This window comes from Talpa occidentalis, unplaced genomic scaffold, assembly GCF_014898055.3.
Source record: "Talpa occidentalis isolate TD23 unplaced genomic scaffold, MPIMG_talOcc4v2.1 talOcc4.4, whole genome shotgun sequence".
Taxonomy (NCBI): Eukaryota; Metazoa; Chordata; class Mammalia; order Eulipotyphla; family Talpidae; genus Talpa; species Talpa occidentalis.
The window spans coordinates 1072913-1097871 of record NW_023604295.1 but is presented as its reverse complement, the minus strand read 5'-3'; the positions used below and the strand labels follow the sequence as shown (position 1 = coordinate 1097871).

The 24959-nt window shown below is 63.2% G+C and overlaps 2 protein-coding genes across 2 annotated transcripts in view; one reads left to right on the top strand and one right to left on the bottom strand.

The window, feature by feature from the left end:
- The window catches only part of HSF2BP (heat shock transcription factor 2 binding protein), a 24601-nt gene extending 16310 nt beyond the window's left edge, over window positions 1-8291 (bottom strand). The window contains exons 1-4 of the mRNA XM_037524773.2: window positions 8006-8291; window positions 7598-7710; window positions 7205-7358; window positions 57-160 (exon numbers count right to left, since the gene is read on the bottom strand). Coding sequence (XP_037380670.1) covers window positions 57-160; window positions 7205-7358; window positions 7598-7710; window positions 8006-8291 — 657 coding nt within the window. The remainder of the gene's footprint in view (window positions 1-56; window positions 161-7204; window positions 7359-7597; window positions 7711-8005) is intronic.
- RRP1B (ribosomal RNA processing 1B) lies at window positions 8290-24959 on the top strand. The gene is made up of 16 exons (XM_037524876.2): window positions 8290-8407; window positions 12120-12202; window positions 13762-13819; window positions 14786-14871; window positions 15255-15316; window positions 15433-15562; window positions 16148-16212; window positions 16422-16603; window positions 17732-17823; window positions 18279-18376; window positions 20202-20263; window positions 20847-20960; window positions 21234-21934; window positions 23004-23153; window positions 23960-24020; window positions 24631-24959. The coding sequence occupies exons 1-16, from the start codon at window positions 8290-8292 to the stop codon at window positions 24822-24824; spliced, it is 2256 nt and encodes a 751-aa protein (XP_037380773.1). The 3' UTR covers window positions 24825-24959.

The following is a 24959-nucleotide window of genomic DNA, read 5'->3' as shown; positions in this document are numbered from 1 at the left end:
GAGCTGCCCGCCCCCTCCCACCCCCCCACCCCCCGTGGGCCGCGCCGTGCTCCTACCTTCCTCTCGCACACGCTCTCGGCCTGCATGGACTCCAGGCGGGCTCTCAAGTGCTCACAGTCCGTCCGCAGCTGCTCGAGTTCTTGCTCTTTTCTTTCCAAGTCTAGAGGAGAGAGAGACAGACACCGTTTCCCACCATGCACCTCTCCCAGCGAGCTGCTCTGCCTGGTCTGCTCCGAGGGGGACCCGATATGACTTTTCAGGCAGGGGAGGATGGCCAGTCCTGGACTAGCCAATGTCCTCGAAGCCCAGTTTTTCAGTTTGTCAGCAGCGCGTAGCCCACAGCAGGAAGCACTGTTTTGGTGGTTTCTGTTGTAAGACGGCGCCTCGCCGCCAGACCGGGCAGGGCCGCAAAGCCCGACTGTCAGGCGCAGACTTGTATCTGCTCCAGGACAAGCACAGGGCAGCTCCGGGGGGGCGGTGCCAGTGGGGTGATTCACTAAGGCCGCTCAGGCCCGGGGCGAGCCTCATGGAGCAGCTGCAGCAGCAGTGGTGGGTGCAGAAGAGGCTGCAGAGGAAGGGCCCGTGGACAGGCGCTCTCGCCACGGGCACTCGGGTGCCTCAGACACGCAGCAGAGGCCCCAGCCAGCCAGTCGCACTCATCGGCAAGCTGCGGGATCATCGCCCTTAAAGAGATCACGCCACAGAAACGCTCACCGTCAAAAAGCAGAGGGCGCGGAATTCAGAATCCCAAGGGCCAGGAACCCTGCCTTGGCACTGGCAGCTCCCAGGACCAGAGGCCCCCCGGCGCCAGCCTGAGGGCAGTCTCGAGCTGTCACACACCGCCAGTTCCCAAGGACCAGCTCGGACAGGGGCAGCCGCCTGGTCCTCAGTCGGCCTGGGGGCGCTGGTCAGCTTTGGGGGGGGCTGTTGGTGTGGGAACAGGCTTCCAAGAGCGGCCTGGTCTCACACTCACAAGACTAGCCCATGCAAAGGCAGCGGAAGAAGGAGGGCGCCCGCCACAGCAGTGGGGCAGGGTGGAGAGACGGGGAGCAGCCTGCAGGGCAGTTCACAGCAGAGCCTAAAAGCCACACGGCCCCACCAGAGAAGCGCCCAGTGTACCCGTGGGTGGGCAGAAGGGGCGCAGCTACGACCTGGGGCGCAAAGGCCAAGACATCCAAGTAAGAAACTCAAGGGGCTGCCAAGAACCACCCAGCATTCCAAGAGCTCCAGAGGGATAAAGGACACCCCTGCAGTTTCTGGGGGCCCTCTGCCCTGGAAGGCCAGAGCCACAAGCTGACTGTTCAGCTGCAGACCGTGAGGCCGCTGGCAAAGCTGCTCTTGAGATGTGTAACCTGCGTCACCTCTTCCCTGAAGCCGCCTTCCCTCCCCGCCGTGCCGCGCCCGCCCCGGCTGCCCGGACTGGCCGGCGCTCTGCCCTGCAGGCCAGCTACCGGTCTCGGCAGCGTCAGGGGAAGCACGCTGTGTGCATGCACACGCGCCACTTCCATTTTATGCGGCACGTGCACTGCACATAAAAAATGAAAAAAAGGAACTAAAATAAATTTGCTCGCTATTATCAAACCGCACTCCTCAGAGTCAGGACAGGAAATGACACGCCTGCCAGCCCCGCGCCATGCCAACACCAGCGGGGGTGGGTGCGGTCTCCCGAAGACCTCTGGCTGTGCCCATTTCCTCATCTCTCCGCCCCCACCCGTCTCGATGCCCAAGGGCTCCAGCAGGAGCGCAGGCTAGAACGCCCCGTCACCGCCACCCCCAGGATTCAGCGTCCGCTTAGGAGCGCGCCCCGCTCCCGCTGCGGCCTTCCCGCGGTGGGAGGCCCCGCCTTGTGGCCAGATGGGGCACTGCAGCCCTCCTAGCAAAGCCCGCCGGGCCGGCACGGGTCCTCACGCGGGGACACCCAAAGGCCCAGGAGGCAAGGGCAAGTGGCACATAAAGGCATTTCGCTTCCTCACACGCTCCTGCTGCGCCCTGAAGCGCGCGGCCACGCGAGCAGGTCTCACCCTGTGATGAGCTGCTTTCGCAGGTGTCAGAAAGAACAGGCACCGAGAACGTGGACAGCGACCGGTGCGCTGTGTCCAGCCGCGACGGTCCTCCCAGCCTCAGGCCAGGCCAGGGCAGGGGCGGCCGCCAGCAGGTCTACGTCAGGCGCTCAGCTCGGGCCCAACAGCTACCGCTAGTAATAAATCAACCCTTTCGCGTTAGTGAAAAATACTTGCTTCTTGATCAAAATAGCTAAGGATGAGTCTCAAGTCCAAAAGAAAGGCTTTTTAGTCATTAAATGTTACCGGCTTCTCGAACAGGTGTAGCAAGGGCTAGGGCCAGCTGCTGCTGGCGGCCTCTGGCCGGGCAACACGCCCTAATGGAGCACTCATGCCGGAGGCTCAGAACCTGAGGGGCCCGCGAGGGCAGAAATCAAGGCGGCAGCAGGGCCACGCCCCTCGGATCTCTAGGGGAGGGTCCCTCCCTGTTCCAGGTCTGGAACCCCTGGTGGCCCTGGCTCTACGGCAGTGCAACCCTCACCTTCGCGGGCCTTCTCCCTGTTTCTTCAGCACCCGCCCTCTGCACTGAAGGGCCAGCAAACACTAAGGGCGATCTCGCTGCACCCCAGGACCCTGGGCCAAGGGCTCTGCCCTGCCCTCACCGGTGCTCGGGCGCGATGTGAACATTCACGTGGTCAGGAGCGACAGTTACGTGACCCATGTGTCTGCCCTCCCGCCATGGCTCCCTTCCCGCCGCCTCTGTCCACTGCCCTGTAGGTCCACTGTCTTCTTCCCCACCCCCAGGGACCACAGACAGTCTCATCCCCTCTCCACCCTGTAGAGGCTCACCCGCCTCCACCAAGAGGCTGAAATCAGCATCTCGGCAACCAGACATCCTCGGGGGGCTTCCTGTTGGTCGAGGCAGGCCCACAGGACAAGAGGACACTGAAGCTGAACGTAATGTTCCCAGGCCTCGCCCTCGCCGGGATCCAGGCCAGCAGTCACTTCCCCGAGTTGAGGCCAGGGTCCCATGAGCCGACAGGGCAGCAGCACTCCACTCCCTAGTTTCTGGAACCCCTCTCCTGGCGAGTCCCCAACGCCTGCCTCATCTTTGCCCGTCTCCTCACGCGTCTGCTGTGGGTGCTCTGGTATCGGGTCTGCTGGAAACGGCGGCTAAAGCCAAGGTAGGTGGCAGCCCCTGGAGGGGGTGCTGGTAAGGATTAACAAGGATCACATTTGGGGTGGAGCGACTGATAAGAAATACAAGGGGCTGCAGAAGAAACCGTGGAGTATCCAGTGTTCCGGAGTCAATGTTTCGGATTCAGAAGGCTGTTGCGGGCCTCGGAAGGTGGAGGCCTCCAGCAGCCAAGCTCACAGAGGTAAATTTCAGAGGCTTTGCAAACAGCCAAGTGACTGAAATTGTTCCCAATTTTGCTGTTGTCACAGTCTGGCAGGGAAGGCAAAGACCTGGAGCCAAGCGCCTCGCTGAGCTGCCTGAGTGTGGCGGTTTGTCTGGTCATTTGGCCGCGGCAGCTGTTTTGCGTGTCACTGGTCTGGTGCTGTGCTGGGGCTTCTCGGCAGCTCCGGGAGCATCTCCTTTGTGTTTTCTGTTGTTTTCGTGAGTTGGAGCCCGGCCTAGAGTCTGGCTGCCACATGTCAGCAGAGGCACGAAGACATCATCTTCGACATGTGGCCTACTGTTGGGGAGAGGAGCTCCGCGTCCTCAGTGGCGGGAAGACGCCATCTTAGCTGCTTTTATTTAGGACTTTAAAACACTGGACACTGCTTCAGGTGAGGTGAACAGCCATTTTTGGTCTCAGTAACTCTGTTTTTCCTTAGTTTGTTAAATCCAATTGTTCTCTAAGCCTGCACAGTCTTGCAATTACATGCACAGGTGAAGAACTCAGTGAGCAGTAAAGTATTTGGGCAGTGTCCTTGGCCAGTTCTAGTGCCCCTTGCTGCCCTGTATCAATGTGGGCCATAAAAGCCTCTGCTCTCTTCCTGGTGACTCTAGGGCGACTGCTGCTGGATGTCCCTCTAGTTCACGTTTCCATGAGCCAGAAGTGGGGGTTCTGCTCTGAGCTGACAGAGGGTCCCCTCTCTTCTCACCAACATCAAACCCTTGGAATTTATTGCAAAACACCCCATGAGCACTTCAGAAACCATGCAGTGCAGGGCTCTCAACCCCCACTGCTAAGAACTGGAGAGAGCCCAGGGAAGCAACAGTTCTGTAAACCACGAAATTTTCATTCTATTTTAAATTTTTTATTTGGTATTAACTTACAACTTATAAAAGTGTGTAAAAATAATACAAAGAATGCCCATACACCCTTACTTACTGTGGACATCTTACCACATTTCACATTTGTTCATTTGTACCACACACAGTATTTCTTGAGCCATCTGAGAGAAACTTACTCCTAAATGCTTCAGCTGCGTATTCCCCGAGGATGCAGTGTTTCTCACCCATACACAGTTCTCAGCTGCGGGGTAAATGAAAACGTTCAGGCTTTTGCACCATGGGCCTCTGTGATTATCACGTACTGGCCCTGAATGCAGGAGGTACTTGGGACCGTGGGTGCAGGGCATGCGGCCCTGATGGTGGACACCTGGAGTATGGGGTGGGCACGCAAGTGGGCATACCTGAGCCTAGAAGTTGAGCACAGAAGGGGGGAGAGGGCGGCAGAGTGCAGCATTGAGCGGCTACAAGATGACGAGCCTCTGAGAGAATGTCAGAGGGAGCACAGAGTGTGAAAAGCTGGACGAGCACCTCACACACTGGGAGCAGCGGCGCCACAGAAAGGGCCAGAAACAGCTTTCCGTAAACTGTGTTGAGAGCGACGCCAGGACAGCACAACCCACACGAGGAGGGGTGGCTGCTGGGCAGAGGCCCCTATAATTGCCGACTCGGGCAAATTCAACACTGGGGACCCTGTGGTAAGGGGGTAAGGGGGTGACAGCCCTGGGTAAGGGGGTGACAGAGCTGACGTGAGGACAGAGGGGATGCAGAGCAGGGTGACTGGCTTGAGCCTGAGCCATTAGAGAGCAGCAGACTGGCCCGCTTGGGTCTCCTCACGGAAGAGGCTACCCTCAAGTGAGTGCTTGAAAACATTTAAAAGAGGGCCTCCCCGGTGGCGCAGCGGGTTGAGCGCAGCTCTACTAAGTGGTCTGCAGCCTCTGCAGCGCCATTTCAATTCCCGGCCGGCCAGGGAGATTGCCGCAAGGCAGACCTCTCCTACCTCATCTGCTGCTCCCCTCAGCAGTGTACTTTGGCCCTTCTGCTGAGTACCTCTGCCGGCTCTGCTCCCTGCTCTCTGGTGGATTCTCTTACCCGCCCATGCCTCTGGCCTGTACCCCAGCTCTTGTACAAATAAATCTTTTGGAAAAAGAAAATCCCATTTAAAAAAAAAGAGGGGCCTCCCTGGTGGTGCAGTGGTTGAGCGCTGGGTTGTGAAGCTGCCCGCAGCCTCTGCAGTGCCGGTTTGATCCCCGGCCACTGGGTGAGAGTCCCATATGGCGCACAGACCTTTCCTGCCACCCGCTGCTCCCCTCAGCAGGGTATTTTGTCAGTCTGGCTGTTCTGCTCCCCGCTCTGGCTCTGGTGAATCCTCTCACCCTCCCGCGCTTCTGACTGTACCCAGTGCATGTATAAATAAATAAATCCTTTTTAAAAAAGAAAAAGGAAAGAAAATATTTACAACACCCGCCACTCCCATCCCAGGGCTAAAACTAAGACGGCAAACGACCCCCGCATAAACCAGGGTGTAAACACCTGCCAATAAGCGGCAAACACCCCCTGGTTAAGCCCAGTGCTGGAAAAGGAAGAGCGACTCCCTGCCCACGGCCCGAATGAGCTACAGCCCACACCGGCACTGCACTGAAGGCTGGAGAACAGCCCGGGTGCGGCAGACACAGACAAGCTGAGGAGGGGATCCTTGTGGCCACACAGTTCTGGAAACCACAGCGCACAGGAGGAAGCCTGAATCCCGGGTGCTCACTGAGGGAGCCCTTGACCTTTATCTGAAGACCAAAGAGAAGCCGCTGAAGGTTCACGCGGGGAACAACGCGCTCAGACAGAAGAGTAAAAGTCACGCGCACAACCAGCAGGGATAGTCGGGAGTGGCGAGGGCTGGGCCCCAGGAGGCAGAGGCTGGGCCTGGGGGTGGCAGTGCCAATGAAGGGAGCTGGTGAAATGAGGTACAGGGGGCAGGAATAGGTGTGCTCAGTGAGGAGGTGGGCCACCGGGATGCCAGGCTCTAGTCTAGATGGCGCTGCCCGGAGACCGAGGCAGCCAGCCTGGGCGGGGCAGAGCGAGAGTCTGACAGCAAGCAGCAGTCTGCTGAGGCGGCGAAAACCCACCCGGCGCATCAGGCTGGGCTGGAGGGGCAAGCGGAGCCAGAGGCCAAGTTAACAGGAGACAATACCCATCCCGAGGCCACGCTGCAGCTGTGAGCTTCACGCCAACCCCTTCCTTGCGCGCGCAGCCTTGTCACTCAGAGCAGGCTCGTTCTGTAAACCCACGGCCCCGAGAAACCCGCTGTCCGGAATCCAGGCGTCAGGAGGACTCGCCTCTCGCCAGTGGGTCCAAGCCCCGTGACAAGGCGCAGCGGGCTGTGCAGCTCCAGGAGGGTTTCTCCACCTCCAGGCCTGTGCTGGGAGCCTTCAAACCCCTCCCCCGGCGCCTCACCGACGTCCACCCCGCTAGACCCCGGAACAACCTGGCCTGTCCTGGGCTGGCAAGACCCCCCAGCCCCCGGGTGCGCGTGTCCTTGCTGTGCGGCCGGGAGGCTGACCCTGCCGCTCCTTCCCGGAGGCTGCGGACGACGGGCCGGGACCGGGAGTGAAGGTGAAGCGAGTGAGTGAACCGCGAGCAGGAGACGCAGGCCCCGGAGCCTGCAGAGAAGTGGCCGGGGCTCGATGCCTCGGCAGCGGGACGGCAGCGGGGCCCTCCCCGAGGGCGGCGGACGCCCGCGCACAGCCCAGAGCCGGGTCTTGGCCGGGCGGCACGTTCACCTGCGGGCCCGGAGCCTCGCCCCAGAGGCCCGCCGCGTGGCCCGCAGCGCGGCGGGGGCACGAGGCCGCCTCCACGCGGGTTCCTCAGCGCCGCCGCAGGTGGCTGGGCACGGCCGGGCGCCCGGCCTCGGCGTCGGGTCAGGAGCGCGCGAAGGGCGCGAGCCCGGCGCCCCGGCCGCGGGGAGACTCACTTTTCTCCAGAGTCCGCAGCTTCGGGCCGCCGCCCAGCGCCTCCCCGCTCAGCAGGCGCGGCAGCGCGTCCCGGGCCTGCGCCACCTCCGCCGCCAGCCGCGCCAGCTCCGTCTTCCGGACCCGCACGAACTCCTCCTCCGCGGCGCGCGCCGGCTGCTAGCACACAGGCGGGCTGGGCCGGCTCCTCCCGGGGGCGAGCCCAGCCCGCGCGGGGACCCCCGCCCCCCCCGCCGGTCCCCGGGGCCGTCCGTGTCCACCGGCCCGACGCGGGCGCCCGGCAGCCCCCGCCGCCCCGCGAGGCCCCGACACCAGCGGCCGGACCGCGACGGGACCCCAGGCCGAGGCCGGCGCCCCCGGCCCGCCCCGCCCCGCCCCGCCCGCCCCTCACTGACCCCGCGGGCCTCCTCGGCGCCGCCCGCCTCGCCCATGGCGCCGCCCGCACGCCGGAAAGCGCGGGCCCCGACGGCGCCTCCTCGCGCTGCTGCGGGCCGGTGCTCGTCGCTGGCTGCGGGGCGGGGCGGGGGCGGGGTGAGGCCGTGCGCGGCCCCGGGGGTCCCCCCAGCCCGGGCTCCCGCGCGCTCCCGACGGGCGGCCTCGGCTGGCGGACGCCCCGCCCGGGCCCCGGGGAGAGCCCCCACCCGGCGCAGCCGCACGCGCCGCCCCGCCCCGCCCCGCAGGGCCACAGGCCGCCCCCCCCCCCGCGCCCGGCCCGCACCCCAGGCCCCGCCCGCCCCGGGCCCGCGTCGCTGGAGAGCGACGCCCGCAGGCCCGGCCCGTCCTCGCCGCCCCCCGGCGCCGACGCGCTCGACGGCGCGGCCCTTCCCTTCGCGGCCGGCTGCCGGCGGGCGCCCCGCGGGGTCCGGGCGGCCGGGACGGGCCCCCGCTGCCCCCGGCCGCGCCCGGCCCGGCTGACCTCGCCTCAACGGCCGGGGGCCGCGCCGAGGCCGCCGAGGCGACGCGGACGCGGGTCGGGTCGGGCCGCCCCGCCCACCCGGCGCCCTTGTGACGTCCTCGCCGCGCGCCGCCGGCTCTGCGCAGGCGCGGCGGGAGCGCCGGAGGCTGCCGCGGCCGCGACGGCCCCGCCATGCACCCGCCCGAGCTCCAGTTCGCGCAGCGGCTGGCGTCCCGCGAGAGGGGCGTCCGGGAGCGCGCGGCGCGGAGGCTGCGCCAGTACATCAGCGCCAAGACGCGGCGGGAGGCAGGTGGGCGCCCCGGGCCGGCGGGCGGCGGGCGGCGGGCGGGCGGGCGGGAGGGCCGGGCCGGGAGGGCCCCCTGGGCCGCGGGCCCCCCTCACGGCCCGGACTGTGTGGGGCCGCTGAAGCCGCGGGGCGCCGGGCCCGCCCGGGACGGCCCCGGGGCTCCGGCGCTCTCCAGCCGGGGCCTGCGGGTCTGGGGCTCCGGGGCGAAGACCGCCCGGCGTGGCAGCGCCTGCCCGAGCGGAGCTGGGGGCAAAGAGGTCGCCAAAGCGGAGCCGGTGTCCGAGCAGCAGAGTGAACGAAAGCCCCGCGAGGAGGGAACTCTCTGTTAGCTGTCCGGGAAGGTCCCTCCGGGGCGATGCTCAGCACCCCCAAAATGGGCGGCGGCGAGGGCAGAGCATGCCCGAGGAACAGCGGGGAGACCGGCAAGTCAGGGGGGGCGCCAGTGTCAGACCACGAAGTCGGGGCGTGGGCACTGCCGGGCCGCACCAGGCTCTGTAGTTGGGCTTGAGCTGCAGTGGGAAGGAGCTCGCTCACCTGTGGGGATCTGCTCCGTGACCCCCTGGGCCAGCGCATCAGCAGAGGGTTTCCGTGGCACCGAGACAGCGCAAGCTTGACTGACTTTCGTTTACTTGAGAGAACAGACGGTGTCTGTCCCTGCACCAACGTTCCTGCTTTTACAGTGAAGGGAAATCACAAAAGACTATCTTAGGGGTATGTAATAAAGTGCAGTTTTATGGCAGATGTGCTGGAAAAAGGAATAAAACCAAAATTCCAGACTTCAATTCTGTTAAGGTACCCCCTGAGAGATTTGAGTTACTCGTGGGGTTTCAGGTACCCTGTTGGTGCTCACGGTTCTTAGACCTAAATCTGCTGCTTTTGGCTCAGATGCATCCTAGCAGCCCAGCCCGGTGCCAGCCTGGCATCTCTCCCTGGGTGTCCCACAAGATTGCAGGCTCCAGATCCCCAAAAGTGACTTATTTTTTACCTCCCCAAAATCTGTCTTCTGCTGCCCCTCTGCACTGTCGTTTTGGTTGCTGATTTCCACCATCCCCTCAGACTCCCAGCTGGACACCTGGTGGTCTCCTGGCCTCGTCCTGTGCCCACCCCCACCCTGCGTCTACTGTCCTTTGATCCTACATGACTATCTCCTGAGTTAATCTGCCTTGTTCCCCCACTGGGTTTCTGCACTCACTTCCTGCCTCATGCCCTCACTGCATGTGTGCCCCCTGAGCCCGTTCTCCACAGGCCAGCGCAGCCTCCTGAGACCCCAAGCCCATGCCCTCCCCTCCTCAGCCCTTGTGTGGCTGCTTTCTGCTCTGCTAGGGCCACTGCCATTGTGGTCATGGTCTTCATGATACCATTTCACCCCCTCTGCCTTTGTTTCTCCTAATCCCACCCTTAGTCCACTCCTAGCATTTCGGGTCAAGAAACCTTCCTGGTTATCCCTGCTCAGCTCTCTAGGGCCTGAGACACCCCTTATGTCTCGCTGCAGCCCGTAACGACCCCGCTTCCCCATTTCCTGTCCATGTAGCGTTCTCCCTCCTGTCTGTTTTCCTCGCCTGCTGGGGGCACAGCTAGCATAGGAGGGTTTTGCTGTTGCTCACACCCCTCAGCTGAGCAGCCCAGCACACGGGCCGCGGAGGTGATCCCGGACGTGACACCAGTGAGTTTATAGCAGCCCTAGGCACCTGTCTGCCCGCACCCATCCCAGCTAGCGTCGCTTGCTCGTTCTTCTTGTCCCCCCATACGTGCATGGAACAGAAAAGCGGCTCTTCAAAGCAGTAACTGCCACGGACAGGGAATGATAGGACACATAGGCAAGGTCTCCGCGACAGCTGCGCTTGTCAAAATCAGAGTCCCCGTGTGGAGACAGCCTCGCTTGCCGTCTGACTCGCGAGTGGTCTTCGGCTAGGAGAGGCGGCCTGAAATTGGCTAGACCATCCAGTCGTCCATCCGCCTCACACACAGCTTGGAGGCTTTAAAAACAGTTGGGGGTCTGTATTGCGTACACGTTGCTCTGCCTACCTGTGCTTTCCCCGTTGGTGTCGAGTAATGACTGCTGTCCGGGGCGTAGCTCAGGGCCCACTTATCTCCATTCATTCGCCGCTGGGCAGATGCTCGCTAGTGCCTGCGGCGCCGTGCCCGCGCGAACTCGGCGCCCAGCTGACGGCAGGACGCAAAGCAGATGAAAATCCTGGCTCAACGTTGAACAGCCACCACCTTGGGCCAGCGTGTGACGGGCGCGCTTGCACTCTTGCTTGCTGCGGGCGGCACGGAAGCGAGCAGGGCCTCTTCCCGCGGGGGGCGTCTCGGGTGCAGCGGAGGGGATGGCAGTGGGGGCCCAGTAGTTACAGTGCCTTGGAGCTGCGGCTGTTCTGGCTCCGCTGTGGATTTGGGTGGACCCTTCATCCCCGAACACAGGCCCTGTTCTCATTCGGGCGAGGGCCGCTGTGGAGTTGCCTCGTTTCGGAGCTCTCGGGCCCCGCGCACGCCTCGCTCGCCTCCCGCGTCTGCAGGCGATGTCAGAGGCCGCTGAGGACGGGCTGCTTCGTGGCTTGGTCTTCGGGCTGTGAGGGGCGAGACAAGATGTTCTCTGTTGCTTTCCTCTCTGGCTGCTCTTTCCGCACCACCGTTTCCTGCCCTGGGCGGCTCCGAGCCTCCGCGCGGCGGCCCGTGTTTCCTGCGGCCAGCCTGGGCGCGACAGGTCTCTTGGACCCGCGGTGGGTCTCGTGCCCGGAGAGCCCTGGCACGATGGGGTCTGTGCCGAGTGATCAAAATAAAGTGAACTTCGGAAAACAAAACTGCAAGATGGTTTCTGTTTTGCTTTAAATGCTTCCGTTCCTGGGTAAAAACAACTGATTTTGTGCACACGTTGAAAGGAGACTTTTGAAAGGAGGGAAGTTTCAGGCACCTGTGGGTGGAGACCAGATAGTCTTCACAACTGTACCCACGCCTGGGCAGTGCCCACCTTGCCCGCGCGTCCCGCCTCCTCTCCACCCCACCCCCGAGACCTCACCCCCATAGCGAGGGCGCCAGCTGACGTCTGGCTCCGCACAGCACACAGCGGGTTGGAGCTGGGGCCTCACCAAGGTCCAGGGCCTCGCAGAGCTGAGGCAGCAGGTCCCTCGCCTCGCTCCCTCGCTGCCCTGTGCCAGAACCTCCCCCACCCCAGGTAGTGAACTTGCCCTCGGGGCTGCTTGCCACGTCCCCCCAGCCTCGGTGGAGAGCGCTTCCAATGAGGGAAACTGCCCCATAAATGATAACTGTGGCCAGGAAGAAGAGTGGTCAGGGCCCAGCCCAGTGGGACCCGACAGCAGGAACCTTCCGCGGTCATTGCAGCAACGGTGTCCCCGAGCTTTGCCACTTCCCCGGGGCCCTTGGATCTTGGGCTTCGACACCCTGCCCAGAGGCCCATGTCCTCATGGGGTGGCGCGCTCGCCCTTGGGAGTGGGGTGCCGGGGCCTGGATTTTGCATCTTTTGAAGGCTTTATGGGTTTACTTTGCAACGGGTTGAGAATGTTGGTGTGCAGTGCTAGACCCTTGAGGGGCCGCGTGCCCCAGGTGTGTCACGTGCTGTGGTGGCCACGTGCTTGCTCTGTCCTGGAGACCCAGCGCCGGCACAGCTCCATCCCCGCAGCAGGCGGCCTCCTGCCGTGGGCGGTTCTTGCTGGACGGGGGTGAGGACTCAACATTTCTGTGCTGTTTTGCCTTCTAGGAGGTTTCAGTCAAGAAGAACTTCTAAAAATATGGAAAGGACTTTTCTATTGCATGTGGGTGCAGGATGAACCCCTTCTCCAGGTAACGTTGGTCCCCCGTCACAGGACTGGCTTCTAGGCGCAGGGGAGCGCCGGCCTGCGTTGCGTCAGCCGTGGCCCGCTCACACGGGAAACGTTCTCCTCGGAGTCCGCGCTCGCCGCACCTACCGCTCGGGAGGCGTCCCGGTGCCCATCGAGCGGCCTGTTCAGGTGGCGGGCGGTGCGCTAAGCCAAAGGTTCTTACCTCGCCTGCTTTCCTGGGCCCGCCCCCCGTGATTTTAAGGTGATGTTAAGGTTTCCGTGTCTCCCCTCTGTTGTCCAGCGTGTGCCAGGGAGGTGGGCCGGGCGCCCCCTGCTGGCAGGGTCTGTGTAGGCCCGCGGGGGGCCCCCTCCTGACAAAGCCCCCTTGTGGGGGTGGCGGCGTGGCGTGCAGACCCCACCTGCCCAGCCCCCGAGCCTGCCAGCAAACACTTGAAGCATGCAGCCTCCCTCTCTGAAAGGCCGTTCTGGGTGCAAGCAGGTGGTGGCCAAGTGCAGCCTGGAGCGCCTGCGGGGCCCTTGGGTGCACTCGCCACGGAAGGGAGTTTGCTTGTCTGGGTTTGTTGCGCCCTCATCCCTGTAAAGACTCGCTGTCACTGAACATACTGTGAGTAGGAGAACAGAGCCAACATTGGTAAATCGCTTTCAACAGTGACAACCCACAGCTTTGGTGGAGGAAGGCTCAGATGATGAAGCATGGCTGTCGAGCCTGGGGGTTCACTACCTGGGGGGAAGGGCTCTCACAGGGGATGTGACCAGGTGTCCCCGCCCCTGTGCTCTGTGACTGCCCAGAGTCCTCCTGTGGATGCCCCCCAAGGCAGTTTCTTAGCAGCCCAGGGCCCTGAATTCTCCCCCAGTGAGCTGCCAGGACGTAACTGTCAGCAGCACTTAGGCCCAAGGCGAGAGCCCGAGGGGTGGCGTGGCCGTGGCTCCCAACGCCCGGGAATGGGGGCAGGACTCCAAAACCGTGGTGATTCCAGCATGTCTCTTTCTCTGCTCTTTTGGGTGTTACAGAATCACAGTTTAAGTCATACCGTGTTTTGAAAGCAGTCATCGGCAGCTCATTGATTTCTAATGTGGGTCATTTGAACTGATAACTGGAGGCCCTTTTAAATACGCATCTTAATTCTTCAGGGCCTCCCTGGTGGCGCAGGGGTTAAGTCTCAGCACTGGTAGCCACTGTGGCTTGAGTTCGATCCCCAGCCAGGGAGTGACCCTGACAGACCTCTCCTGTCTCCCGCTACTCCCCTCCGCAGTGTATTTCAGTAGATCCGCCTGTTCTGCTCCCCACTGTCTCTGGTGAATCCTCTCACCCCCCCCCCCGCATCTCTGGCCTGTACCCCAGTTCTCGTTTGCATAAATAAATAAAAATGAATCTTCAAAAAAAAACCCCAATTCTGAGAGGCATAAAAGCCCATTGAAATTGGAGTTTCTCATCTGATGAAATTCAGATGCTCCAGTACACACTTGGCGGTGGACGTGGCCATGCAGCCCCCACAGGCCTGGGGGAGCACAGGCGTGCCACTGCCTAATAACCCGAGTTTCTCCCAACCCGCCTTGCAGGAGGAGCTGGCAGTCACCATCTCCCACCTCGTCCACGTTGTCAACAATTTGGAGGCTCGTAAGTCCCAATACTTTGACTTCAACCCTCCTTGCACTCCGGCCATGGCACCTCGCCTGGGCGGGCAAGTCCTGCTGCTGCTCCTGCGCTTCCAGGCTGTCCTGGCGCTCGGGCTCCTGGTGCGGAGCTGTGGGGCGGCCTGTGCGGCGCAGACCGTGCCCGGCATGGGCACCTGTGAGGGTGCCGGGGGCCTTGGGGGTTAGCGTCTGCCACCTTAAAGATTTCAGAAATCTGCTTAAATGGCGGCCCTCCAGGAGCGCCAAGGTCTGGGTGACTTGGACACTCCAAGGCAGCACGAGCCATGTCCACAGGCGCCCGGTGTGGCCGCCTCACGACCAGCGCCACCAAGGCCGTCCCTGGCGTGTGGGCTAGGCCCTTCCCCACCAAAGGGATGGGGAGTGCGAGTCGCCCCGCTCCGCCTCCTTGCGGGGGCGGGACAGGCCCAGAGGCGTCTTCTGCCTCCCTCCCACTCCTCGGGGCCCAGACTGGCCAGGGGCTGTGTCCGCTCTGACGAGGGAGGGCCTGCGCATGAGGAAGGCGTCAGAGAGACAAGTGGGGTCCAGTACAGTGAGCAAACAGATGTCATTTCTGGATGGGAAGGTGCTAGCTCCTGGGCTCAGAAGGGAAGGAGAGGGTGCTACGCCCAGCCCCGGGCTGACACCAGCACGAGACGACGACCGGCCGCCAGCGTGGCGCGCCCGCAGACATGGCTCAGGGAGTCGCCCAACCTGGGCAGAGACCAGCCGGGCAGGTGACCTGCTCCAGAGCCTTCTCCTTGAGCGTTAAGCTGGCACCCGCCCGCCTGGTGCTTTCCCTTGACTGGGCACAGGCATGCTGGGCCTCACTTATTGACCAGGGGTGCCAGCTCCCATGATGCTCAGGGGCAGCAGTAGAGAGCCCAGTGATGCTCCCTTGGCTGCACTGGCTTTGGGAGGGGCCCGCGCTCAGGCCTTTCGTTCCCTGCAGAGCACCTGTTCCTGCAGACCTTCTGGCAGACCCTGAACCGTGAGTGGGCAGGGATCGACAGGCCACGCCTGGACAAGTACCACATGGTGAGGCCGGCCTGGCGGCCTGTCCCGTCCGCGCTCGTGGGCTGGTGGGGGGCTCACCAGGCCGGGCCTGAGACTGCCCTGACACGGGTGCCTCGGCTCCCTGCATGTCCCCTTGGGCTGTGGGGGGCTTGGGGTGCTGCTTTAGTCTTACCCGGTGCACCTAGGTGACACTGGAAGCGCCAGGCAGGCTTCAGGGCTGGGGGTTCCCTCCATCGCGCTTGGCATTTCACGGAGTTCTGGAGGTTTTGCTCCAGGCGAGAAACCAGAATATTGTGGCCTGGGGTTCACACCATGGGGGCCCAGGCCGCTCCAGTTCCCCGGGCCCCTCGGTCTGTGGCCGGCGGCGCTCGCTTTCCCCCACGGGACAGGCTGTCTCTCCGCAGCTGATCCGCCTGGTGCTGAGGCAGTCCCTGGAAGTCCTGAAGCGAAACGGCTGGGAAGAAAGGTCGGTGGAGGATTTGGGGCGGTCTTTGGGGGCCCTCAAACATAAAGCCTTTGGGGCGTCCCTGCGTGGGGACTGGCGTGTGTGCTGCTGTTGTGGACCGCGTGTGTTTCCTGTAGCCGAATCCAGCTCTTCCTGGACATCCTGACGACGGAGGTCCTGCGCCCCGAGAGCCGATCTCCTAACGGGGTGAAATTTCACTTCATTGACATTTACCTGGATGAACTATCCAAAGTGGGAGGGAAGGAGGTGAGACGTCTTCGGGCGCCGAGTGCGCACCCCCAGATGGGCAGACTGCTGGGGCGTCCGAGTGGTGCGGGGGAATGCTGGGGGCCCTCAGGCTCCCCAGCGATGGCCATGGGCAGGGTCCCTCCCCACCCAGGGGAGGCCTGGCTACAGGCATCTTGGCGGTCCGCTCTGCTTCCGGGAGCGAAAGCCTGACTGGGAAATAACTGGGTGCGCGGGGACACGCTTGTGAAGCTGAGCTCTCGGCCAGGGCGTGAAAGGCACGCTGGCCAGTGCGTCCTCACGCGGGCAGTTGAGGGGTGGACAGGACAGAGGCCCGGACCAGGGTTCAGGCAGCTCCTGCTCTGTTCTCTCGCTTATGTCCTGCCGTGGATGTTCATGTCTTGTCTTGACTAAAAAAAAATGCGAGTTGCGTGTGAGAGGAGGACTCCTGTGTGCCACCCTGCAGCCCCGGTCTCCGTGGACAAGGGCCGCAGGCTGCGGCCGGGGTCTCCTGGGTGGCCTAGTGGCCGGAGCCTGGCCCTGGCTGGCCAGTCAGAGAAGAATGGCTCCTTTATTGTTCTTCTCTACTTGATTTCGTAATTACAGCTCTTGGCAGATCAGAACCTCAAGTTCATTGATCCATTCTGCAAAATTGCTGCCAAGACCAAGGAGTAAGTAATTGCCACGTCTGCTTCCACTACTCCGCTGGGGAGCCTGGTGCCGGGGCCCTGGGGTGGTGTCCAGAGCGAGGGCCCCACCAGCGCCCTCCCCCGCGGAGAGCTGTGGGCCTAGGCCTGGGCCTGCCCGAGCTGAGTTGGGGGGCAGCGGGCCCCGCCACGGTGCTCTCCCCGGGCCGGTCCTGATCATGCTTCGCCCCTAGCCACACCCTGGTGCAGACCATCGCACGGGCTGTGTTTGAGGCCATCGTCCATCAGTCTCCATTGGCACCAGAAGAGGCCATGGAGGGACAGAGCGCGCAGGTGGGTGACGGCGGCCCCTTGGCGGAAGAGCCACCTGCAGGCGAGGCGGTATGGAGTGAGGCGGCCAGTGCACCGGGGGCAGGTGAGCACCTCAGGCGGCTTGCTTCAGGCTGGTCCTCCTCCGACACATGCTCTGGTGCGTCTGATGGGCATGCTGCGGCCTGCCTCTGTCTGCCTGCACGGGGACACGGACCGGGCACGCCGCACGCCCTCCTGCCTTCTCTTCCGGGGTCTCCTGTGTGGCTGCAGTTTCTCTAGGCTTTCACGCAGCGTTAAGCACGTCAGCCCACGTAGTCCGCAGCGGGCCCTTGCCGGGAAACTGGGTCGTGGTGCCCGGCGGGGGCGCTACCTCTGAGGCGTCTCGCTGCCCTGGGCACGTGGGCCTCGGCCAGGGGTGCTGCGTCCAGGGCCCAGGGCGGGGCTGGGCAGAGCCCCGCTGCTGAGCTGTGAACAGCTGCCCGCCCAGCAGCGAATGGAGGAAATGCAGTGCTGAGGCAACCGCGGAACACAGAGCACTGCGGAGGGCCTGGCCCAGCTCGGCCCAGCAGCGGCATGGGGGCTGGTCGCTCTCCCTGGGGCAGGCGGGTGAACACCGCTTGCACTGCGCTCGTCCAAGTTTAGGTTTCCTCAGTGGCCACGTTATTCTTTATGAGAGAGAGATCTCCAAGAGGAAGTATTCTCAGTGTAGCCGAGCACAGGTAGCCACTGAGGGGTGGGTGTTGTCTCTGGGCCCTGACTAGAGGTGCCGTCCACACCCCAGCCGTCTCCACGGCGCTTCCCACAGGCCGCAGCACACTTGCCTGTCCCTGCCTCCCGCAGGGCCTGCCCTGGCCATACCTCCTGAGAGCTTAGAGGGTTCCAGAAAAGCTGTGATTTTCATTAGTAATTTTGATCTGCCTCGTGTGCTTTGACACGACTTGAACAGCTGTTGTTGATGCCTGTGATGGGCTGCGTCCCGAGGCGACCAGGACACAGAGGCTGTCCCTGGCAGCTTCACCATGGCCCACGCTTACCTGCCCGGGACACCCCGCGCCCCCCGACCAGAGTCCTGGGACCCGCGCCACCTGCAGCAAGGGTTGACAAGCCAGGAGTTATAAACATACTTGTCAGATTGTTCTCTTTAAAGAAAACCTTCCCACTAGGCACCGTCTCCTCCTGCCGTGGTCCGGCAACTGTGGGTGAAGAGTTTGTCTTTTCTGTGTCTTGGCAGCTCTGAGCGAATGTCACTCCAGGAGAGACGGGGTGCGTGACGGGAATGCGAGCGACACCAGCCACGCAGAGGACGGGGGACCCCTCCTGCAGGTTGGTGGCAGTTGTTTAGATCGGCGGAGAGGCCAGCTAATCGGGAATTGGGGTCCAAGCTGATTGAAGGCAGGGGCTGCTGGGTCACCGATCTTGATCCCCTCAGCCGCCAGGGTCCCCTTCCGTGCACTAGTTCACTGGCGGCCAAGAAGCTGAACTAGGAGGGAATTTGGACCGTGTCGGTCTTCCTTTTGACCTGAGTGGCCAAGAGCTGACCTGTTGAACACGGTGGAGCCAGCTCAGGGCAAGTGGGGCAGCTGGGGTTGCAGAGCAGCACAGCCAGGCCCCTGTCACGTCACGTGTTTCACCAGTTTCTCCTGTAAAGGAAGAGTCAGCTCGCTGTCCCGGGGCGATTGGGACACGTCCTCACAGGCGCAGCGGTGCTGCCCGGGCTCCGGCCTGCCCTCGGTGGTGTCCATCCCCGCGGCTCACGGCGGCTCTCTCCTCTCACCTAGTTTGACTACAAGGCTGTGGCCGACCGACTCCTGGAGATGACCAACAGGAAAAACACCCCTCCCTTCAACAGGAAGCGACTCTCCAGACTTGTCAAAAAGTACGTGGCAGGTTGGGGTCTGGCCTCGGCACCCCGAGTTTGAGTCCGCCTCTTTGTCCCGGCAATGGGGCGGCTGTCGCCACGCTCACCACCTCTTGTGGCTCTTCCCTCTCTCTGCTCAGAGCCCCGCGGCATGCACAGGGACCGAGGGGAGTGACGGGCGCGCCCACCCCGGCTCCCCCAGCTGTGTCCTCGCACCGTGGAGAGTCTGCTGGTAATGTCCAGCACAGTGGGGAGAGGCACGCGGCCACCGGCTCGGGGGCCCTCATGGGGCGCTCACGGTGACCAGGCTTCAGTGCTCTGCCACCACCCAGTGGCTCTTCCCAGGGCCCGCTGGCGCCCGGCAGCCCCGCCACTGGCTGGCAGGCCGGCTGAGTCTGCGCTCTGGAGAGGTTTGCCCTCAGCAGCCATGTTGGAGGTGTCGTATTCAGGAAAGCCCTAGAACCCATTCTCGTTCCCGTTTCACAGCCGGGAGGGCACCCAAGGTCTTGCCGGCCCGATCATGCAGCTGGACTCTGGCTTCTCTCGGGGACCCACAGTACCCCAGCTCGCCGGGCTCCCGCAGTGTGGCGACCCTACTCTCCCTCACCGAAGCACCCTCAGTCCGCCCCTTTCAAGAGCTTGTTTAAAAGTCTGTCTTGGACCCTTTGTTTAGTTTCTTTTATTCCACGTGTACAAGACACCAGCCGGTTTCTTTGGGGAGCAAAGAGCTGAGCATGTGCGGGGTCTAAGCGGCTCCAATCTTTTTTTTTTTTTTTTAAACCTGATATTTTTAAAGATTTATTTATTTATTATTTATTCATACAAGCACTGGGCACAGTCAGAAGCACGGGAGGGTGAGAGAATTCACCAGAGCCAGAGCGGGGAGCAGCGCAGGCAGAAGGACCGAAGGACACTGCTGAGGGGAGCAGCGGGCGACAGGAGGGGTCTGCGGGCCATGTGGGACCCTTTTCCGGTGGCCGGGGATCGAACCGGTGCTGCAGAGGCTGCGGGCAGCTTCGCAACCCAGCACTCAACCGCTGCGCCACCGGGGAGGCCCTGCTCCAATCTTAATAAACTGAAAACAAGAAGGAAACTTTATTTTTTTTTTAAGATTGATTTATTTATATAAAAACTGGGGTATAGGCCGGGGCCTCCCTGGTGGCGCAAGGGGTCAAGCACAGCACTATTAAGCAATCCACAGCCTCAGCAGCACAAGTTCAGCAGTGGATTTCGGTCCTTCTGCCTGTTCTGTTCCCCGCTCTGTCTCTGGTGAATCCTTTCACCCCCCACACATCTCTGGCCTGTACCTCAGCTCTTGTATGCATCAATAAATAAAAGCCTTTAGGGAAAAAAAAAAGAACTGGGGTACAGGCCAAAGGCGTGGGAGGGTGAGAGGATTCACCAGAGACAGAGCAGGGAACAGAACAGGCAGACGGACTGAAATCCACTGCTGAGGGGAGCAGCCAGGAGACAGGAGAGGTCTGCTGCGCCGTGTGGGAATCTCCCTGGCCGGCTGGGAATCACGCCCGCGGAGCCCACGCTGCAGAGGCTGCGGACAGCTTCACAGCGCTTCGCTCAACTGCTGCACCACCAGGGGAGGCCCAAGAAGAAAACTTTAATTTGTTGAAATTTTCTGGATGTGCCGAGACAGTGCCAGCCCCGTGCCGGTTGGCGAGGGGCAGCGAGGGCTGTGGTGTCCCTCTCGCTGGGCCGTGGCGCTGTACACCGGCTGGCATCTGGACCAGGAAAAGGCGCTGCCGGCAGCCAGACAATGCTTGGGCTCAGGCTGAGGTGGCGTGTTCAGAGAAAATAAGCTGTTTCTTGATGGGCTTTTGTTTTTCAGGTTCCAAGGCCTCTCCGAAGGTGAGGAAGGTCGGGGTGACCGTTGGAGATGCTCTCGTGAGGGTAAGGGCTGCCACGTCACTTGGGCCAAATGCCGACACACGGGACTGAAGGCACTGGTGGGAGCTGAGGAAATAGCGCCGCAGCCTGGGGGCCTCTCTCAGCTGGCTGCCCTGACCCTGGCCAGGGGTTCACTTTTTCATTGTCACCTTAACAAGATGAACTTGTGTCACTCAGGAAGGTTCCGACTTGACCCTTTGTGAAGGGAAAGATGTGGTCTGTCAGGGCCCTGTTGCTTGTTGCTCCGACCGCTCTCCACTAGGGAGGCTGTTGCTGGTCTTGGGTTCCAGCCAGTCAGTGCCCCCACCCCTTGTGGGCAGGGGTGCTTAGCATTAAGAAACGGGCCCCGACTGGAGGGAACGTGGAGCCCCAGGGCTTGAGCAGGGGGTGTCACCCTGAGGTGAGGTGCTGTCCCTCACCTCGCCACGGGCAAGGCGAGATCCCCAAGCACGTTTGCAGCCCGGCTTTGAGCCTCGTGTAGGGTCGCTGCGAACACAGGGACAGGTCCATGTCGGTTCGGGAGGCACCGGCTTGGGGTAGCAGGGTGGAGGTTCCACTGTCAGCGCGTGACTCTGGTGTCCGGCAGGCCGCGTAGCTCAGCTCAGCCTCGCCGAGCAGGATGGCCCGTCCCCCGGCCAAGGGAGGCACAAGAGGAAAGGAAACAAGCTGGGCCAGAGCAGCGACATGGAGAGCCAGAGAGGTGAGCACCGGGGCCTGCCCGCGTCTCCCACGTGTTCTCAGCGTCCGCGCTCCGGAAGGCAGGCACTCGTTGCCCGGAGCTCTGTGGAGCGTGTGTCTGCGATTTTACAGACACCGGAATGCGGTCTCGGGCCCTGACGCCTCACCGGCGTGGGGAAGGCTTTGGCCGCAGTTGTGGAGGGAGAGACGGCCGGTGCAGGGGTGGGGGGGTGTCTGCGGTGGCCTTGCTGGGCCCTGCCCCGGCGCTGGCTGACCTGCTCGTGTGTCTTCCTAGGAGACTCGCTTCTCGCCGAGGAAGAGGGGAGTGAGGGCAGCGTGCAGACACGGAGGAGGAAAAGGCGGAAGAGGAGCCACGTCCAGCCCGAGCACTCAAGGTCTGGGGGTGAGGCCATATCCCCCGAACCACACCAGGGCGACGAGCCTGAGGGGGCTCCAGAAAGAGCCCAGAAGACGAGTGCGCTGGAGCTAGGGGTGGCCGCCCAGCCCGGCCCAGAGCAGCCCCCGAAGCCCAGGAGGAAGCGGCCCAGGAAGAAGGGTCTGCGGGGCCAGGGGCCAGGCCTGGAGCGCATGGCGGTGGCTCCCCCGCCGGACTTGTCTCCAGGGAGCCCCAGCAGTGGCCTCTCTCAAGAGCCTGCCGCGCCAGGCTCCCCAACCACTGGAGCCCACATCCCCAAAAGGCCGTGCAAACTGGGGGTTCTCCCGGCCAACAGCAGCAGCCTGCCCACGCTGGCCTGGCCCCTGACCCAGAAGGAAGAGCCTCCAGTGAGCCGGGTGGAGGGCGGGGATTGCCCGCGCCACCGGCCACAGGGCGGGAGGCTGAAGAAAAGGAAGGGGCAGCCCAGCACCCTTGACCTCTGTGACCCGGCCGGTCCGAAAAATGCCATCTTGAAAAAGAGGAAGAAGATGAAAGAGATGTCGAACTTGGTGGCCCACGGCGGCCTGCTGAGGCCCGAAGCACAGCTCCTCCGGGCTCTGGTAAGGCGGCGGCCTGGGCTGCAAGCACCAGGCTGGTTGGCGGGCGGGTGCGACCGGCAAGTGGGGCTGGCGTGGCTCGCGCCCCCTTTGCCAGGAGTGGACGGACAGGCGCCAGCGGGGCTTGGCACTCGTGTCGCTCTGTCCGCCCCCACCACCCGCCGGCCTTGGGCTGGGAGGGCCGGAGCTGGCTGAGCAGGCGGCGGCCTCCGCGGGGCATGGCCGCGGCAGGAGAGGCGCCCGGTTCTCATCGCGCCGACCTCTGTAACCAAGAGGCCTGCTTTCCCCATGGCTCTGGGGCGGGACCCGGGCCGCTTGGGGCCTTCTCTGGACAGGGCGCCTGGTCCGCACACTGACCTGCCTCCCGCCTGTGCTCCAAGGCTGCACCGCTCCTGCTGGCAGTGGGTGGGCAGGTGGGGCAAGCCCAGGACACCCCCGCCTCAGAGAAACCCTGCGCCCCGGCTGCTGTGTTCGCATGTCACCACCTCTGCCGGGCCCCGCCCATGGCCCCCTGGGGGACTGTCGGTGGAGGGTAGGCTCCCCGCCAGCCGTGGCCTGTCCCGTCCCATGGCCTGTCGCCTCCGCCCTCCCTCACTGCTGTGCGAGGCTCCTTCCCGCGCCAGAAAAGTTCCCGCTTTGGTTTCATTGCACAGGACCCCGCGGCTTTTTCTAGAGAGGGTTGGGGTGGCTTCTCGGCCAGTTCGCAGGGCCGAGCGAGGTCTGTCCCCCAGAGGAGTGATGTCCGTGCATCTGCCTGTGGCGGGTCTCTGCCGCGGCGGCAGGGGAGGATGCACACGGGCCCCGTGCTGCACAGCGTCCTCGCGAGAAGGCGCCAAAGCCGGCGTGGCCGGCCAAGGGCTCCCGGAGCTCGGGCAGCGTCAGCTGCAGTGGTGTGGGGGAGGGCGCCCCCAGAGCCTCCCAGACCCCAGCTGAGGTATCCTGCCTGCCTGGCCTTGCCCCCAGCGGGAGGAGTGTCTTGGCAGGTGTCTCTGACGGGCAGGATCTGGCCTGAGGCAAGCACGGGCGGGCCCGTGGGGGCTCCTGGTGACCCCTCTTCCTTCCCCTCACATAGGGGAACCGCGGGGCGCTCGGCCCTCTGAAGAAGCAGCAGCTGAGGACAGAAAACGACTTTGTGCGGTTTGATACCCCCTTCCTGCCCAAGGCCCTGTTCTTCCGAAGGGCCAAGGGTGCCACCGCCTGTCCCCTCAGCCCTGCCGTGCAGGTGCGTGCTGGCGTCTCTGCAGTCCCTGGGGCCCAGGTGCCCAGCACGGGGGCTCAGGAGTGGGATGGGGGCTGCCCGGGAGACGCGGCTGGGGGCATGGGGCGGGCACGGCTCCTGACAGCAGAGTCGGGCAGCTCTGCCGCTACCCCTGCCTGGACAGGGACGCGGATCTGGGCTTGTTTCCCAGAGACGGACGTGCAGGGATGGGGGAGCTCAGAGAGTGGGGAGGGGGGCTTTAGGGGGTGCAGCAGATGTGGGGTGCTGGTCTGGCCTGCTGGGGACCCACACTGAGGGTCATCTCAAGAACAGGGACCCACTGGTAGGAGTCTTGGCCTGGCTGCAGGCCCCCGTGTGTTGTGGGGGCTGTCTGCTGAGGGATGGTTTGAGGTTGAAGTCGGGGACGCACGCAGAAATGGGCTGTGGGGTGCTTCTTGGTGTGAAGGGGGCGCGCTTCTTGCCGTGGAATGAGTGGCCACGGCGCGTGCTCCATGCCGAGCCTGCGGTCTCCAGCGCCACGCGCCAGGCAGGACTCGAAGCCACGGGTGGCGAGGGCAGAGCTCGTGACTTCTCATCCGGGAGCTTTTTCCTGACCCCCTTTGCCGGACGCTCTCCCGTGGCAGTGCTGCTATGGCGACTGCAGGCGGCCGCTACCCTGCCAGCCTGCCCCTGCCGGGAAGGAGTCCTTGGGGCCGTGTCCTGAGCTGGAGCAAGGCCACCTGCCTTCCGGCTCAGGGTGGGCAGGGCCGGCTGGGCTGGGGTCTGCCGGCTGCCAGGAGGCAGCTCGAGTGTTACCCGTGTGTTCGCAGCTCAAGGCCCCACCCAGCTCTAAGAAGGTCACCTTCGGGCTGAGCAGAAACATGACTGCAGGTGAGTGTGGGGCTGGGGGGGTGGCGGTGGCCTTCCAGGACCCCTGGCCGTGGGTGTCCTGGTCAGAGGCTCCATGAAAGGCATCTCCCCACGTGCTGAGTGGCCTCATCGGTGTCCCCAAAGCCCAGCACTTCCCGGCCCGATGGGTGGAGGTGCAGAGCCAGCGTGGCGTGTAGCAAAGGTGCCGCTCAAACCACGTGAGGATCCCAGACCCCTGGAGCCACAGGGACACCCCTGCTTGGGAGGTCTCGTCCCAACGGTGTCTTCCCTGCAGCTTTTCCTAGGCCAGTCCAAACTCGGCACTCCAGAAACAGCCCCGGCCCCCAAACTCCTTCTAGGGGCTGGCCCAGCTGGTGCTCCCCAGTGGCCTCTGGGCGTCTTCCTTAGAGAAGCAGCTGGAAGCAGCCCTGCTAGTAACTCTGCCGCCTCAGAGCACTTGGGCCACTCCCCCGGGGCCTGGGGCAGCAGCCTGGCCAGCCTGCCCGCAGTGCCCCCCGCAGGGCTCCCAGCCCCAGTGCTGAGCTGGTGACGGCTCCAGGCGGGACCCCATGGATAGGTTGGCAGGACGGGATCTCCCCACTAACATGCGCCCTTGCTCCCTTCGGGGCAGAGTTCAAGAAGACAGACAAGAGCATCTTGGTCAGCCCCACGGGCCTCTCGCGGGTGGCCTTCAACCCAGAGCAGCGGCCCCTCCACGGAGTGCTCAAGGCCCCCGCCAGCTCACCTGGCAGCACACCCCTGGGGCCCAGGAAGCTGCTGACCACCACCCCACAGAGAAGGCCCACGGCCATGGACTTCTTCTAGCGCGTCGGTCCCTTAGAAGATGGCTTTTGTACAGGAGATTTTATAAATTATAACTTTAAAAGATGCGGGTTTTTTAATGGTTTTGTAAAAACTCCCATAAAACGTATGTGCAAGGTTCTACGTGTGCTGCTGCTC

Coding starts and splice junctions, on each gene's coding strand:
- RRP1B (XM_037524876.2), top strand. CDS start 8,290: ATGCACCCGCCCGAGCTCCAGTTCGCGCAGCGGCTGGCGTCCCGCGAG. Junction 18,377..20,201: donor CTCTCCAGACTTGTCAAAAA/GTACGTGGCAGG, acceptor TTTGTTTTTCAG/GTTCCAAGGCCTCTCCGAAG. Junction 23,154..23,959: donor CCCTCAGCCCTGCCGTGCAG/GTGCGTGCTGGC, acceptor GTGTGTTCGCAG/CTCAAGGCCCCACCCAGCTC.